The 15,982-nt window shown below is 46.7% G+C and overlaps 1 protein-coding gene across 1 annotated transcript in view; it reads right to left on the reverse strand.

Annotated features, from left to right (window-relative positions):
* The window catches only part of mapk8ip3 (mitogen-activated protein kinase 8 interacting protein 3), a gene marked incomplete at both ends in the record, with an annotated part of 83,785 nt that extends 69,272 nt beyond the window's left edge, over window positions 1-14,513 (reverse strand). Inside the window, one exon of the mRNA XM_080524091.1 lies at window positions 14,208-14,513. Coding sequence (XP_080380217.1) covers window positions 14,208-14,513 — 306 coding nt within the window. The remainder of the gene's footprint in view (window positions 1-14,207) is intronic.
* Between the last annotated feature and the right edge of the window lie 1,469 nt (window positions 14,514-15,982).

Below are 15,982 nucleotides of genomic sequence, written 5' to 3' on the forward strand. Positions count from 1 at the left end.
GTCCATGGTCCCACACACACCAAAGGCCACACACTGGACTTGGTGTGCTCCACTGGACCACCTCCCCCCCGACCTACAGTGCCTGGTCCCTACCATAGTCCCTACCAGCTTCAAAACTGCCTCAGTCACCCCCATCCTCAAGCCTGGTCTGGACCCTGATGACCTCCACAACCACCGGCCGATCTCCAACCTTCCCTTCCTGAGTAAAACCCTGGAAAGAGCAGCCGCCAGCCAATTCCATCAGTACATGTCCAACCATGAGCTCTATGAGCCCCTACAATCTGGCTTCAGATCACACCACCCTCATTAAAATCATCAATGATCTCCTCATTGCTGCTGACTCGGGCCATTTCAGTATCCTTATCCTCCTGGACCTCTCTGCGGCCTTTGACACTGTCTCCCATACTATCCTCCTCAACCGCCTCTCCACCTGGGTGTCACTGGTACAGCCCTCTCCTGGTTCAAATCATACCTTTCAAACAGGGAACAGTTTGTCTCCATCAACGGCTCAAGTTCCCCCCCAGCCCCAGTCAACCAAGGTGTCCCCCAAGGCTCTGTACTCGGACCCCTGCTCTTCACCATTTACATGCTCCCCCTCGGCCAGATCCTCCGTCATCACAGCCTCAACTTCCACTGCTATGCTGACGATACCCAAATCTATCTCAGCTCCACCCCATCCTCTCCGCTCCCCCCCCAGTCCCTTATCAACTGCCTGCATGAAATAAAAACCTGGATGACATCTAACCTTCTCAAACTCAACAGTAAGAAAACAGAACTCATGGTTGTGGCACCCAAGGCGCTGCTCCGGAAGGTTGGTGACTTCATCCTTGAGGTCGACGGCTGCTCCATCTCCCCATCCTCCGGTCCAAAACCTCAGGCGTCATCCTGGACTCCACCCTCTCCTTCCAGTCCCACATAAAATCTGTCACCAAATCCGCCTTTTTTCACCTCAGAAATATCGCCAGACTACGACCTTCCCTCACTGACTCCGTGGCCGAAACCCTCATCCACGCATTTGTCACCTCCCGTCTGGACTATTGCAATGGAGTCCTGTTTGGGGTTCCCAGCAAAGCCCTGGACAGGCTCCAGTATGTGCAGAGTCTGTCTATGAAATCTGTTAAGCGTCCTTGGGTTTGAGAAAGGCGCTATATAAATCTGAGATATTATTATTATTATTATGACCCCAGGTTCATCACTGAAGACCCTATGACCCCAGGTTTATCACTGAAGACGTGTCCAAGTAGCACTTGTGGCGGCTGTGGAGCAGGAGGTAGAGTCGGCGTATAATGATCCTAAGGTTGGCAGATTGGCGGTTCGAGCCCTGACTGGCCACATGTCGAAGTGTCCTTGGGCAAGATACTGAACCCAAAATTGCTCCCAATGAGCGGGCCGGCGCCTTGCATGGTAGCTTGCCGCCATTGGTGTGTGAATGTGTGTGTGAATGGTTGAATGAGAGGCCATTGTAAAGCACTTTGGAATAAGGCGCTATATAAGTCTGTCCATTTACTACTAGAAAGTGTATTCTAGAACCAAATCATTGGATAGTTGTACCATACTGAGTAAAGGTAGCAACACGAGACAACTTGAACATATCCCGAAAAAAAGTCCCCAAGTAGGGCGAGGTAATTTTTCAGTTTTTTACAGATAATGAATGTGCAGATTGTAAGCTTTCAAATGATGTGTCATACATTGAAATAGAACTACAACTACATACAACTGAAAATAGTTGAAGAAGATATGCTTAGTTGAATGTTGGTACACCTCAAACCAAATAACGGAGAAAATCGCTCTGAATCAAAACACGCGCATTTCCTACCATTGTGTTGGTAGGTACCTAGCTGCTAAGACAGAACATCGCTATGAACATCTAACTGCATGTAAAAAAAAACACATACTGTAACTACACAGTCCTTGCTTTTGTTCTCCACATGTTCCACACTCCTCAACCCTCCTCCTCCCCCTCCTCTCTCTTCCCTGTTTGCGGATGACTTTGTCACCTATTTCGAAAAGAAGGTTGATGACATTTGCAATTCCTTTTTTCCACTTCGCACCAAGGCTGCTACCACCTCTCCCAAACCCACTGCTACCACCTCTCCCAAACCCACTGCTACCACCTCTCCCAAACCCACTGCTACCACCTCTCCCAAACCCACTGCTACCACCTCTCCCAAACCCACTGCTACCACCTCTCCCAAACCCACTGCTACCACCTCTCCCAAACCCACTGCGCTACACTCGGTCTCTGGCCTATCAGCTCTTTCCCCCCTATCCCCTGATGACATTCTAAATTTGATCTAAGCAGGCAACCACCTGCCCTCTAAATCCTATACCTTTCCCTCTTCTACAATCTATTTCCAAAGACCTCCTTCCCTTCCTTACCACCATAATCAATTCCTCTCTATCCACAGGATCTGCCCCAGCTGCCTTTAAGACAGCCAGAGTCAAGCCCCGACAATATTATTGTTGTTGTTCATTAATACATTTTCTAAATGTTTTCGTTTATTATAAAAGTGTACCCAGAGGGGCTTGGAGAACTGTTCTGCTATTGCTGTTGTCCAATGAGGTCTTGCCATATCAGAAATGAATCAATAAGTGGAGGGTCTCAGTTTTAACCATATCTGATGAGGGTAGTCATGGTGGTGATTGTAGGATATTGGGATAGATAGATAGAGTACATCAATTAAGAGTAATTACACCCATAATTACACATAATAACACAAATACAATTTCCCAATGGTGCAACCACTATGCAACAATTGTAAATAATATTGCATTATTTCACATCAGCGTCAGTTTTCTAAGCATTTATAAGTGTATTTATAAAGTATTAATAACTGGCTCCTGATTGCAAGCTCCCTATTTGGTAAGCACCAAGTGAATATCGAGTCTAAACTAATGACATAACTGTAAAAGGTTTATAATTGAATAACAAAACTAATTAGCAAGTGATGTATAAATAAGTGATTAATGTGTAACTGATTTCACCCTTTACAAATGTGACCTTAATGTAAAGTATTAGTCAAATGTTTCATAAACAACTGTGTTTTAGCTACCAAATTAACAGAATTCATTTAGTTTATGGCATGCAAAGTTTACTCAGAAAAATGTATGTGGAGATCAATTTCACTTTCTGATAAAGTCATATTGATAAATGCTTATGTTGACCAAGACATCTACTGTTGGTTACAGTATGTACAGTAATAGTTACTATCGGCTCATTGTCCTTTTAGCGCAGTTAAAAAATGTGGGTAACAACAGCATCGTCCTGCAGTGTAGCTTCAGAAACACCCCACCCCCCTCAAAATGTGACAGGGTCTGGTTAAAAAGTCCTCAGGTAGGGCAAGGTCATTTTTCAGTTTTCCGGATTATGAAAGTGTAGACTGTAAGCTTTCAAATGATGTGTCATTTATTGAAATCTGAAGATAGTTGAAAAATATATGCTTATTTGAATGTTGCTACACCTCAAACCAAATACCGGAGAATATCGCTCTGAATCAAAACACATGCAAAACAGCTGCTAATAGCTAGTAGCTAAAAAGGAACATAGCTATGAACATAATTTAGCACATCACAACATGCTGATAGAACATCAACATACTAAAACCACATAACTACACATAATTAGATCACACAGTCCTTTACAGTTTGTATACAAGTCATGTATCACTTACCCAGTAGCCTACGGCAGAAGATAGTGTGAATCCAATTCACTTCACAAGTATTTGGTGATCCTAACACTGTTGTTTGTTATATCGACTTACTTCAACTACTTCTTTTCTTTTTTAAAGAAGCTTTTTGCTCATTTGCACAACTTGAGAATTGCCTACAACCTTTTCACCAGACCGTGTCACAAATATACTATTACCTACCCCCTGGGCAACTGTCCTACTGCCCCTCAACAGCACCCAGTCAAGACGCTTCCCTTCACACCCCTTCCCTACCTCCAAGATTAAGACTTTGGGGGGTGCATAGGTAGAAAGCACTTCAACAAACAATTTGCAGTGTAGGAAAATAATTACAGGTATTGTTGGAAAATAGACATAGAACTCTCACTCATGTTAAACTAGTCGTCATTATTATGACAATTATTAATTTCCTTCGATTATACCTTGTCAAACCAAATGGGGTTAATAAAAGTATGGCACTTTTAGAACACATAGGGGGAAATGCCTTTTTTTTTTCAGAGAGAGCACAAAAACGAATATTTTTGGGTAGGATCTCAGGGAGCAAATTGTTTCCTTTGTTTATCAGTGGGTCTGCTTAAACGCCTCGTAATATGAGCCGTGTTGTGTTCATCACTCCCAGAATCCTGAGGGAGATACAAGGGCGTGTTGTTGTTTCTCTCTGGCCTTGAAGAGATGCTTTCTCTCTCTCTCACTGTGTGTCAGTATCTTTCTCCTGTGTCTGCCTCCTTATCTCTCCCTCTCTTTCTCTCTCTCCCCCCCAGCACACCCCCTTACCCTCTCTATGCATCCCTGTCTCTCTCTCCATCTCTATGTTACTGTCTTTCACCCTCTGCCTCCCTTTTTTCCTCTCCCTCTCTCGCTCTCTCTCATCCTCTCTTTCACTGTGCCTTTCTCTCTTGCTTTCTGTCTCAATCCATATCTGTGTGCTCTCCCTCTCTCTCCTCATAAGCACAAATCAGGTTACAGCGGCAGCCTCCCTCTGTGGACTATTGATTTCCCATGATTCCACGCCCCATCCCCCACGATGCTAGCGTCTTAGGGCCACACAATCATATTCAATTGTATTCCTTCAGTTTTAGCAAATTTGCTAGTATATATGTGACAGCAGGTGGTGAAACCGGGAACAAGTCACCAACCGACGGACCGTTTTTATTCCGAAATATTTGAATAAATTTCAGCGTTGTTGAAAATCAATGACACACTCACTAGTCAAGCCAAAACACTGCAATGCAATGGATTCGGTAATTCCCACTACTACCTAGTTACTGTAGAGTAGTGGGGATTACTCACTGAATCCATTTCATTACAATGTTTTGGCTTGACTAGCGTGTGTCTCATTGATTTCCAACAACATTGACATTTATTTATGTTTTTCAGAATAAAAGTCAGAACATTTTGATTGGTTGGTGACTTGTTCCCGGTTTCACCAGCTGCTGTCACATATGATCTTGCGTGTCAATGTTGCCTTTTCTATTCTTGTAGAGTGCATGCATACATTGATTGCATTTTGTGCAGTGCACTAAAAAGATAATAAAAGACAGCCATGCCCTGTTGCTGTTTCATGTCTATCTGGCTAAGTGATATTACATTATTATCTGTCTATATACCATTCTACGGGCCAAGGCTCTGGCTAATAATGTGATTAACGTTTCACAAACAATAATCTGAGAATGAGTTATCTATTCCATAACAAAACCTCCCAAAGTGAAATTGTAAACAGATAGTCTAACAAAGCCGGTAAAGGGTTTGGAAAACCATGAGTCTTACCTGTGTACATTTACATTTACATTTACATTTTTGGCATTTAGCAGACGCCTTATTCCAAAGCGACTTACAATCAATACATTTGAATACTAAGCATGTGAATCAGCAGTCCACTATTCGTTGCAGGAAGAGTACTCTAGCTCGGGCCCGGGGCCACTGATAGAAGGAAAAACCTTCTCCCTATTATCGCCTTCTACTAAAACTTTTTATTTTTTTATTTTTTATATTACTGGAGAAACTGAGAAACAGTACAAGGGGGGCAGTAGAAGTTCTTAGGGACACAGTAGAGGGGAAAGCGGGTGTCTTTAGGAGACGTAGTGGTGAGGGTCAGAAGATGTCTCAGGAGGAGCAGTTAAGATGTAACCTGAAGAGATGGGTCTTCAGTCTACGACGGAAGATGGGTAGTGACTCTGCCGTTCTGACAGCCGTGGGGAGCTCATTCCACCAGCGGGGAGCCAGTGTTGTGAAGAGACGTGATCGGGCAGCCCGACTGCTGTGTAGAGGAGGTGGGGCCAGTCGGCCAGCCGAGGTGGAGGAACGGAGTGAGCGGGCAGGGGTTTGGGGGGTTACCATTTCCTTCAGGTAGGCAGGGGCTGTCCCTTTAGCTGCCTGGTATGCAAGCACCAGGGTCTTGAATCTGATGCGAGCTGCTATCGGGAGCCAGTGCAGGGTGCGAAGGAGTGACATGCGAGTATTTGGGGAGGTTGAATACCAGCCGGGCAGCAGCATTCTGGATGAGCTGCAGAGGTCTAATGGCTGAAGCGGGGAGCCCAGCCAGGAGTACATTGCAGTAATCCAGGCGGGAGATGACCAGTGCCTGGGTCAAGAGTTGCGCTGCCTCTCTGGTAAGGAATGGTCGTATCCTTCTGATGTTGTAGAGGAGGAATCTGCAGGAGCGAGCCGTTGCTGCAATGTTCCCCGCACAGGATAGTCGGTTATCCAGGATCACTCCAAGGTTCTTGGCTGTCAGGGAGGGGGTTACAGTAGAGTTCTCCACTGTGATGGAGAAGTCTTGGAGAGGGCAGGCTTTCCCGGGGATGAAGAGGAGCTCGGTCTTGTTAAGATTGAGCTTGAGATGGTGGTCAGCCATCCAAGTTGAAATGTCAGCGAGACATGCTGAGATACGGGTTGCCACGTGTACATCAGACGGGGGGAAGGACAGGAAGAGTTGAGTGTCGTCTGCGTAGCTGTGGTAGGAGAGCCCATGTGAAGAGATTACCGAGCCAAGAGACTTGGTGTAGAGGGAGAAGAGTAGGGGCCCTAGGACGGAACCCTGGGGAACTCCAGTGGAGAGGGTTCGTGGAGAAGATAGCGATTCTCTCCAGGTCACCTGGTAGGAGCGGCCCGCCAGGTAGGAAGAAAACCAGGAGTGTGCGGTGCCAGAGATGCCCAGGTCTGAGAGGATGGAGAGAAGGATCTGGTGATTGACTGTGTCGAAGGCAGGAGACAGGTCAAGGAGAATGAGAACAGAGGAGAGGGAGGAAGCTTGGGCAGAGTGGAGGGCTTCCGTGACAGCAAGGAGCGCAGTCTCAGTGGAATGCCCAGCCTTGAAGCCGGATTGGTGGGGGTCTAAGTGATCCATCTTCCGGAGATAGTCAGTCAGTTGTTTAGATGCCGCGCGTTCAAGGGTTTTGGAAGGGAAGGAGAGAAGGGATACCGGTCTGTAATTGTGGACAGATGATGGGTCAAGGGTAGGTTTCTTGAGGAGAGGCTTGACTCTGGCTATTTTGAAGGCCGCTGGGACAGATCCAGTGGATAGGGAGGAGTTGATTAGGGTGGTAAGGTAAGGAAGGATGTTGGCGGAAATGGATTGGAGAAGAGGGGAGGGGATGGGGTCAAGAGGGCATGTGGTTGCCCGCTTTGATGTGATAAGTGTGAGAATCTCATCGGGGGAGAGGGGGGAAAAAGATGACAATCCAGAGATCGAGTGTCGAGGGGAGAGTTTGGAAGGGGTGTTAGCATTGTTAGTGGGAACAGTGTTAGCATTGTTAGTGGGAGGAGGGAGCGGTGGGGGGAGAAAGGTGCTGCTGATGTCGTCCACCTTTTTTTCAAAGTAGGTGACAAAGTCATCGGCGGACAGGGAGGAAGGAGGAGGGGGAGGAGGTGGATTAAGGAGTGAAGAGAAAGTGGAGAACAGTTTTCTAGGATTAGGCAGAAGAATGCATTTTTGAATGATAGTAGGATGTTTTAGCAGCTGATGCCGAGGAGGCGTAGTTGGCAAGGAGAGAGTGATAGAGGTTAAGGTCATCAGAAAGGCCAGTTTTTCTCCATTTCCTCTCAGCTGCTCTGAGCTCTAGTCTACAAGCATGTAGCGTTTCAGAGAGCCAGGGAGCTCGAGGAGAGGATCGAGCTGGCTTCAAGGTTAGTGGACAGAGGGTGTCGAAGGATGAGGTGAGAGCGGACAGGAGGGTTGAGGATGCCGCATCAGTGGATAGAAGGGAGAAGGATTCGACAGAGGGTAGGGAGGATAGGACAGAAGAAGAGAGGGCGCTGGGGGACAGGGTACGTAGGTTACGACGAGAGGGTCTTATGTGGTTAGAGGCTGAGAGGGAAGAGGAAGTTTTGAGGGGAAGGGAGAAGGATATTAAGTGGTGATCAGAAACTGGAAGAGGGGTAACGGTAAGGTTGGATGTGTGGGAAGATCTGGTGAAGACAAGGTCGAGCTGATTGCCTGCCTTATGAGTCGGAGGAGAGGGGGACAGGGTAAGGCCGAAGGAGAGGAGAAGGTCAAGTACTCCAGATGAGAGAAGCTTCTCAGATTGGAAATTGAAGTCACCTAGTAGTACGAGCGGAGTGCCATCATCAGGGAAAGAGCTGAGAAGGCCATCCATCTCGCCTAGGAAGTCACCGAGTTGGCCTGGGGGGCGATAGATGACGACAATGTGGAGTTTGACCGGGGAAGAGACAAAAGCAGCATGAAATTCAAAGGAGGATGTAGACAAGTGTGCCAGGGGAAGGACAGTGTGTGACCACTTGGGCGAGATGAGGAGTCCTGTGCCTCCCCCTCGACCAGAGGGTCTAGGGGAATGAGAAAAGGAGTAGGCGGCAGAGAGGGCTGCCGGTGTAGCTGTGTTTTCTGGTGTGATCCAGGTTTCAGTGAGAGCAAGGAAATTGAGGGCCATAAGAGATGCATAAGCTGAGATAGCGTCAGCTTTCCGGACCGCCGACTGGCAGTTCCAGAGACCGCCTGCGGCGATAAAGTCATGGTCAGTAGAAAGAGGTGGGTAGATGAGATTGGAAGGTTTGCGAGGGGGGATGTAGCATCTAGGTGTCCTCCTGAGTGTCAGAAGAACAGGGATAGGGAGAAAGCACATTGTGGCAAAAGTCTGTAGAGGGGAAGAGGACTAAGGAACCAACAGAACTAGGACTAGCTAAGCGCACTCAGTAGACCGGAGTGACTTGAGAAGACAGCAGCAACACTACAAACAACAGGAAGAGAAGGTACTTAGTACCCTGGCTTCCGGCTTCCTCTCAGGCCTTCCTCGATGGACTCCCACAGATAGACTCCCGTCTTGTTGTCAAGAGTCTTAGTGTCAAGAGTCTTAGTGTCAGGAGGCTGTCGCAGAGGCTGTCGCTCTCAGACAGGCCAGATATTACTGTAGGCTGTGTACTGCATATGGTGGTAGGTCATTTCTAACCATTATCAAATGCAACTGCAATTGCTTTCTCTCACAGTGTTAAGATTACAGTCCCCTGTTAGTCACCCTGCCTGTCTTTGAGGTCAACACTATCTCTCGTTGTAATATGCATAGTCCAGTCATCAGTCAGTTAGTTAGTACCTTTTTAGCCAAAGACAATGATAATCTGTGTAATCTGTGTCTGGGGAACTAGTCCCATCAATCTCCCAGAATTAAGCTCTGTATGGTTTCAACATCCAATTCAACGGTTTCCGTTAGAAAAAATTCGTGCCGGTCAACGTGTCCGGGAAGATTTCAATGTGTCGGACAAACGGGAGAAATTCCGGTCATCATATTAGAATATAATATAGGTGTTTGTCGCGGTGATTAGCTGTTGTGTAGCCTATATAGGCCTATGCCATTTAATGTCTATTTCTCATCCGATACGATTAGATCGCGAACTATATAATAATATAGGCGTTCATGATTCGCATGCGCTACTATGGCATAATATGTCCAGGGCTGCACGCGCGCCACACTGGGCAGCCTAGTCACCTTTGCTACTTTGAATTACGACTGTAGGCTACTTTAAGATGTTTATTTCAATTGCATTAATGGGATTTGAGTATGTAATTGGTAATTTTAAGTATGCCTAGTTTAGCTTTTGACGGCTATTTGAACGGACTGCATCGATCGATCAATGAACGGACTCCACATTACGTTAACTGAAGTGTGTTAAATAGTTTCACGACAGTAATGTACGTTTTTTATATTCTCTTTCCAGTTTTACCCTTTTTATCAATAAAACAACGTCAATTCTATAACCACGTCTCGCTGATTGGGAAGGCATTAAGTCTAGCTGCCTGTCAAATCATACTTACTCGGACTCAGGAGTATGAGAATGAGGAGGATGTATCGGGGGGATACACACCCCACATTTCAATTTAGTGGCACAAATTAAACTCTAACACTATAGATAGACTAAATTGAACTAAAATGATGGACACCGACTGAATAACTGAGTGGGGGGAAGACAGGTCTCAAATGTGGAACAATTATAACATTTAATACATAAAGATAAAACATACACAAATATATAACATTGATATCCCTAAACTCAAATGTAGTGTGGTATTGTCAACCTAATCTAATCAATCCTAATCTAATGGTACCAGTAGTCCAGGTTGTCGATATTAGCGCACTACTCCCGTAGTACTTCTCCCGACTCAGGGCTGGAACGGGCACGGCAGGCTCAATCAATGAACGGGGTTGAGATGGCTAGCGTCCTTTACTAGCCGCATCTCACGGCCCTCGGTGGTCATTCACTTTGCTCTAGCACATCCAAAACACGCAGAACAATAACCTTGACTCCGGTCACTGCAGTGGTTTTATTTAGACTAGATCAAACTCAATTAACTGACGAAACTACTTGCGCCATTGAGAGACAGGGTTGCCAGATGGGGCGCGTTACCGCCGAATGGGCTACTGGGTTTAGCGGTTCTTTTCACCGGACATTATGACCGAAGAGGTTTAAATATGTCGGACTTCAACAGATTTTATCGGACAAAGACCGGTAATTACCGGTTAACGGAAACCCTTCTAGTGCGAATTTAAAAGGTGTACGCCGGTAATCATGGTCTCCCGGTCAGCTGTGTAACCACTGTCGTTCACTGAGTGATAGACGAGCCTCTAGTTCAGTCAGACAGACAGACAGACAGACAGACTAGCCCCTAGTTCAGTCAGACAGACAGACAGACAGACTAGCCTGTAGTTCAGTCAGACAGACAGACAGACATACTAGCCTCTAGTTCAGTCAGACAGACAGACAGACAGATTAGCCTCTAGTTCAGTCAGACAGACAGACAGACAGACAGATTAGCCTCTAGTTCAGTCAGACAGACAGACAGACAGACAGACAGACAGACTAGCCTCTAGTTCAGTCAGTCAGACAGACAGACAGACAGACTAGCCTCTAGTTCAGTCAGACAGACAGACGGTCAGACAGACAGACAGACTAGCCTCTAGTTCAGTCAGACAGACAGACAGACAGACTAGCCTCTAGTTCAGTCAGACAGACAGACAGACTAGCCTCTAGTTCAGTCAGACAGACAGACAGACAGACTAGCCTCTAGTTCAGTCAGACAGACAGACAGACTAGCCTCTAGTTCAGTCAGACAGACAGACAGACAGACTAGCCTCTAGTTCAGTCAGACAGACAGACAGACTAGCCTCTAGTTCAGTCAGACAGACAGACAAACAGACAGACAGACAGACAGACAAACAGACAGACAGACAGACAGACAGACTAGCCCCTAGTTCAGTCAGACAGACAGACAAACAGACAGACAGACAGACAGACAAACAGACAGACAGACAGACAGACAAACAGACAGACAGACTAGCCTCTAGTTCAGTCAGACAGACAGACAGACAGACAAACAGACAGACAGACTAGCCCCTAGTTCAGTCAGACAGACAGACAAACAGACAGACAGACAGACAGACAAACAGACAGACAGACTAGCCTCTAGTTCAGTCAGACAGACAGACAAACAGACAGACAGACAGACAGACAGACAGACAAACAGACAGACAGACAGACAAACAGACAGACAGACTAGCCTCTAGTTCAGTCAGACAGACAGACAGACAGACAGACAGACAGACAGACAGACAGACTAGCCCCTAGTTCAGTCAGACAGACAGACAAACAGACAGACAGACAGACAGACAAACAGACAGACAGACTAGCCTCTAGTTCAGTCAGACAGACAGACAAACAGACAGACAGACAGACAGACAAACAGACAGACAGACTAGCCTCTAGTTCAGTCAGACAGACAGACAGACAGACAAACAGACAGACAGACTAGCCCCTAGTTCAGTCAGACAGACAGACAGACAGACAAACAGACAGACAGACTAGCCCCTAGTTCAGTCAGACAGACAGACAGACAGACAAACAGACAGACAGACTAGCCTCTAGTTCAGTCAGACAGACAGACAGACTAGCCTCTAGTTCAGTCAGACAGACAGACAGACTAGCCTCTATTCAGTCAGACAGACAGACAGACAGACTAGCCTCTAGTTCAGTCAGAAAGACAGACAGACTAGCCTCTATTCAGTCAGACAGACAGACAGACTAGCCTCTAGTTCAGTCAGACAGACAGACAGACAGACTAGCCTCTAGTTCAGTCAGACAGACAGACAAGCCGCTATTCAGTCAGACAGACAGACAGACAAGCCGCTATTCAGTCAGACAGACAGACAGACTAGCCTCTAGTTCAGTCAGACAGACAGTGGGTTACAGAATGAAAGGCCATAGATCCAATCCCCGCCTGTTACAATGGCGCTATGACCCCCATCCCACAGTCGGCTCAGCCAGTTGCTGGGGGTCAAAAGGAGGTGGATGTGGCGAGTAAAAGGTGAATGCATCGCCTCCTGGTCAATTAAGTACCCCACTGTCACTCACTGAGTGACAAGCTCATGTCGTCAGTAAGATGGTGGGTTGCAGAGAGAGAGACAGTACGCTATGACATAATATGATTATATTATTACTGTTCACAGTTCCCAGACTGTGCAGAGAGCACTGGTATAGGCAAGATAGTCTGAGTGTATCCCTAGGTCCCAAAAAAGCAGACATAGATAGAACTATTAGACTGCCTTACCTGCTGGCATCATAATTGTGTAGGTATCATTAACTTACTGTTAATAGCATCAATCAGGTCATCCTTACAAAGGGTGTATGAAAAGGGTGTTGGGTAACACACTATGGCCAAATCCAGGGTACAGAGAATGCTGTAAGAGCTAGGACATTTACTCTGGTGTGTGTAGATTGAACATAAAGCTGGAATGAAGAGGATCTGTCGAAGCAAAGATACATTGCAGAGAACCGATAAAGCTCAGAGTCAGCAGCAGCATGATAGCTGATGCTAGCTTGGATGCTTCGGGTGATTTTAGATGGCATCTTCTTCTACGGGATTACAGGTGGTGCATAATGCTGCTGGGTGCCTAATTTTTTGTGTGGTCAAGGATGGAGGGAGAATGAAAGGGGGCAGTGAGAGGCAGGGCACAGTCAAGCACCATAAAGGGTATGACTTTGCTTTAAGTCAAAGGCTGTTCGCTGCATAAAGCTACTGTAACCACCCAATGATCCTTCAAGACAAATTCTCCAGGCATCAATTGTGTTTTGAGGCCTTTGAAATCAATAATTGAGCTAGCATAGGAACTGTAGGCTACCTGCAACTTTTATAGTGGCAATTTTAAAGTCTATGTCCAATGCAAATCCTTTTGAGGGTGTCTCTGCGTGTTTCATGACATAGGCCTACTTGTATTTTATCATTTCCAAATCAGTGTATGTCTACTGTATGGATGAATGAATGAATGGACTGACTGTCATTGCTACAGTACAGGTACCAAACAACGAAATTTAGGAAATTTATTTCTACATTTGTTTCCCTATTTTAGCTACATTAATCACATCCAGAATGACAAAACGAGATTCATTATTCATTATGCATTTCTGTAGGGGACCCATTTAATACCTCTCTTACCGGATGTACAATCCCATTTCACTTACTGTAGTTCAACAACTAAAATACATATTTTCAAACTCAAGGTATCATATGATAGCTAACAGCCCACTCTATTTGCAGACATATTTGAATCCTTTTTCCTCAATCCATTTTTTTTGCAATAGTTTTAGTTTGGCAAACCTTTGTAAGTAAAAGTCCCAGGGTTATACTGTTATTGTGGAATTTCCCCTAACCGTTGTCCTAACTCTACCAGAGGATGCTGCTACCCTCTCTGCCTGTAAGCCAGGGCTGCTTGAGATGTACAGCATAATGATATGGCAGAACCATGGTTTGGACCAGATATATGAAATTGAAAGTACCCCCACTTGGGCTAGATCAAGGTCAGTAGCAAGCTGATAATTCTATACTCTTGAAGAACCAGTTCTTACCACTAGCAAGAGGAGAATGGATGGCACCAACTATTACAATCAGCCGAGGCTACAAAGGAGAAAAATAAAGATAATGGTAATGATGGTGGGATGGTGGGAGTGATCATTCTGAGTGTGGTTGAGATGGTGGATGCTCAGGTAGGCCTACTGATGAACGAGACGCCACATCAACCTCACCTCCTCTGCCTGCTTGCGCAGCGCCTTCTCGCGCTCGTACTGGGTGATGAGCTGCTCGTTGTCCTCCTTCAACAGCTCGAGCTCCACCTCGTGCTCCTGGTTCTCCGTCAGAACCGAATCGAGGTTCTCCAGAACGTTAACCACCAGTGGCATCAGCTCCTTGACCACCTCCTCGTCGTAGCTGCGGATGAGCCGCTCGAACTCTCGGTAGATACTGTTGGCCAGGCCCGACACACGCTCCGACATCACCGATACGGACCCATAATCGTCCTGGTAGACGACCTCGTCGATTTGAAGCTCCATCATATTGGCAGCTATACCTGGGTTCCGATTCCAGGTGTGGAGTTGTTCTGATACCGTTTTAAAGGCAGGGTGGCCGGGATAACAGAGACAATTGGCAAATTAATGACACTCCGTTCTGATTCAACAAAAAGTCCAGATTTCCCCGTTATTCCATTCCCGACTGTTTCGAATTTAGATGGCGTTCCATCGCTTTGGCAAATGTGATCATTGAGGTATAACCTTGAACTCCTGAACCATTTCGAGAAATATTTTTTTTTACTTATAGCCTATTTTGTAGGAGGGACCCCCACCCTCCCCGACCACCGCTGCCGTGCCGCAGCCTCGAGGAACGCTTCCACACGCACCCGGCTACAGTCCTCCTCGCGTCAGCACCATCCAATTCCGAGAGCAGTCGGTTCGGTCCTTACCGACCCGTGTTTCGGCCGTAGCTGAATCCATAATGAATGATAAAATATGTCCTCAACAATTCACCTGCCGCTCAGCAGCCGCAGCTATGGACCCCCAGCCATTACTGGGAGCAAATCCGTGGGAAAATAAATACATAAATACACAAATAAATAGATGTCAAAATCAATCCCGTCCCCGCCTAACACCCAAGCTCCCCCTCTAAAGCATATTTGTTTCGTTTTTTGGGGGTACCGATCCTGTAGTCGGTGAAGCACGGGCAAGCGATGCCGTTTCGTGGCGCTGTCGGGACGCTCCCTTTGCTGTAGATGGAGGGGCCAGCTGACCGGGTTTGGCTGACGTCACGCTGTCTGCATTGAGCAGGCGGGCAGTTGTGTCTCTGTCGTTGTCCCAGTACCTCCTCGTCAGCGTTGTGGTGGCGTGAGCATTGATCACGACGCACGCGAAGTCTGTTATAACTGGTTTGCAGGAGTAACGACTATTTTTTATTCTATTATCATATAGGCATTCGGGGGGGGGGGGGGGGGGGGGGTGCGTCTCCTGCAATCTAATACGATGGTGAGGATACTCCTCCCCCACACTCACACTCTCAACATGGGCCCCCCAGGCCTACGTGCTTAGTTCCCTTATGTAGGTCTTCTCCCCTGGACAGTGTACACCCGTGACTGCGCGACCATGCAACACCATCATCATTAAGTTTACTGACAACACCACAGTTGGCCTGATCACTAACACTGATGATGAGACAGAGTACATGTGGCATGGCACCTAAGATCCTCACCAACTTCTAGGTGCACCACTGAGAGCATCCTGTCTACATCAAAGCCTGGTATGGTAATTGCACAACTCAGGACCCTATGGCTCTACAGAGCGTGGTGAAGACCGCTCAGTCCCTCAAAGACATCTACACCATCAGGTGTCTGAGGAAGGCCAACAAAATCCCCAGTTCCCAGACACCCCAGACACGGACTGTTTGTTCACCCTGCTCCAGTCTGGCGAACGGTACCGGAACACCCTGCCCAGGACCACAAGGTTCTGTGGCATATTTCACCCCACTGCCATAAGAC

This window comes from Nansenia antarctica (genome assembly GCF_963989245.1).
Source record: "Nansenia antarctica genome assembly, chromosome: 2".
Lineage (NCBI taxonomy): Eukaryota > Metazoa > Chordata > Actinopteri > Argentiniformes > Microstomatidae > Nansenia > Nansenia antarctica.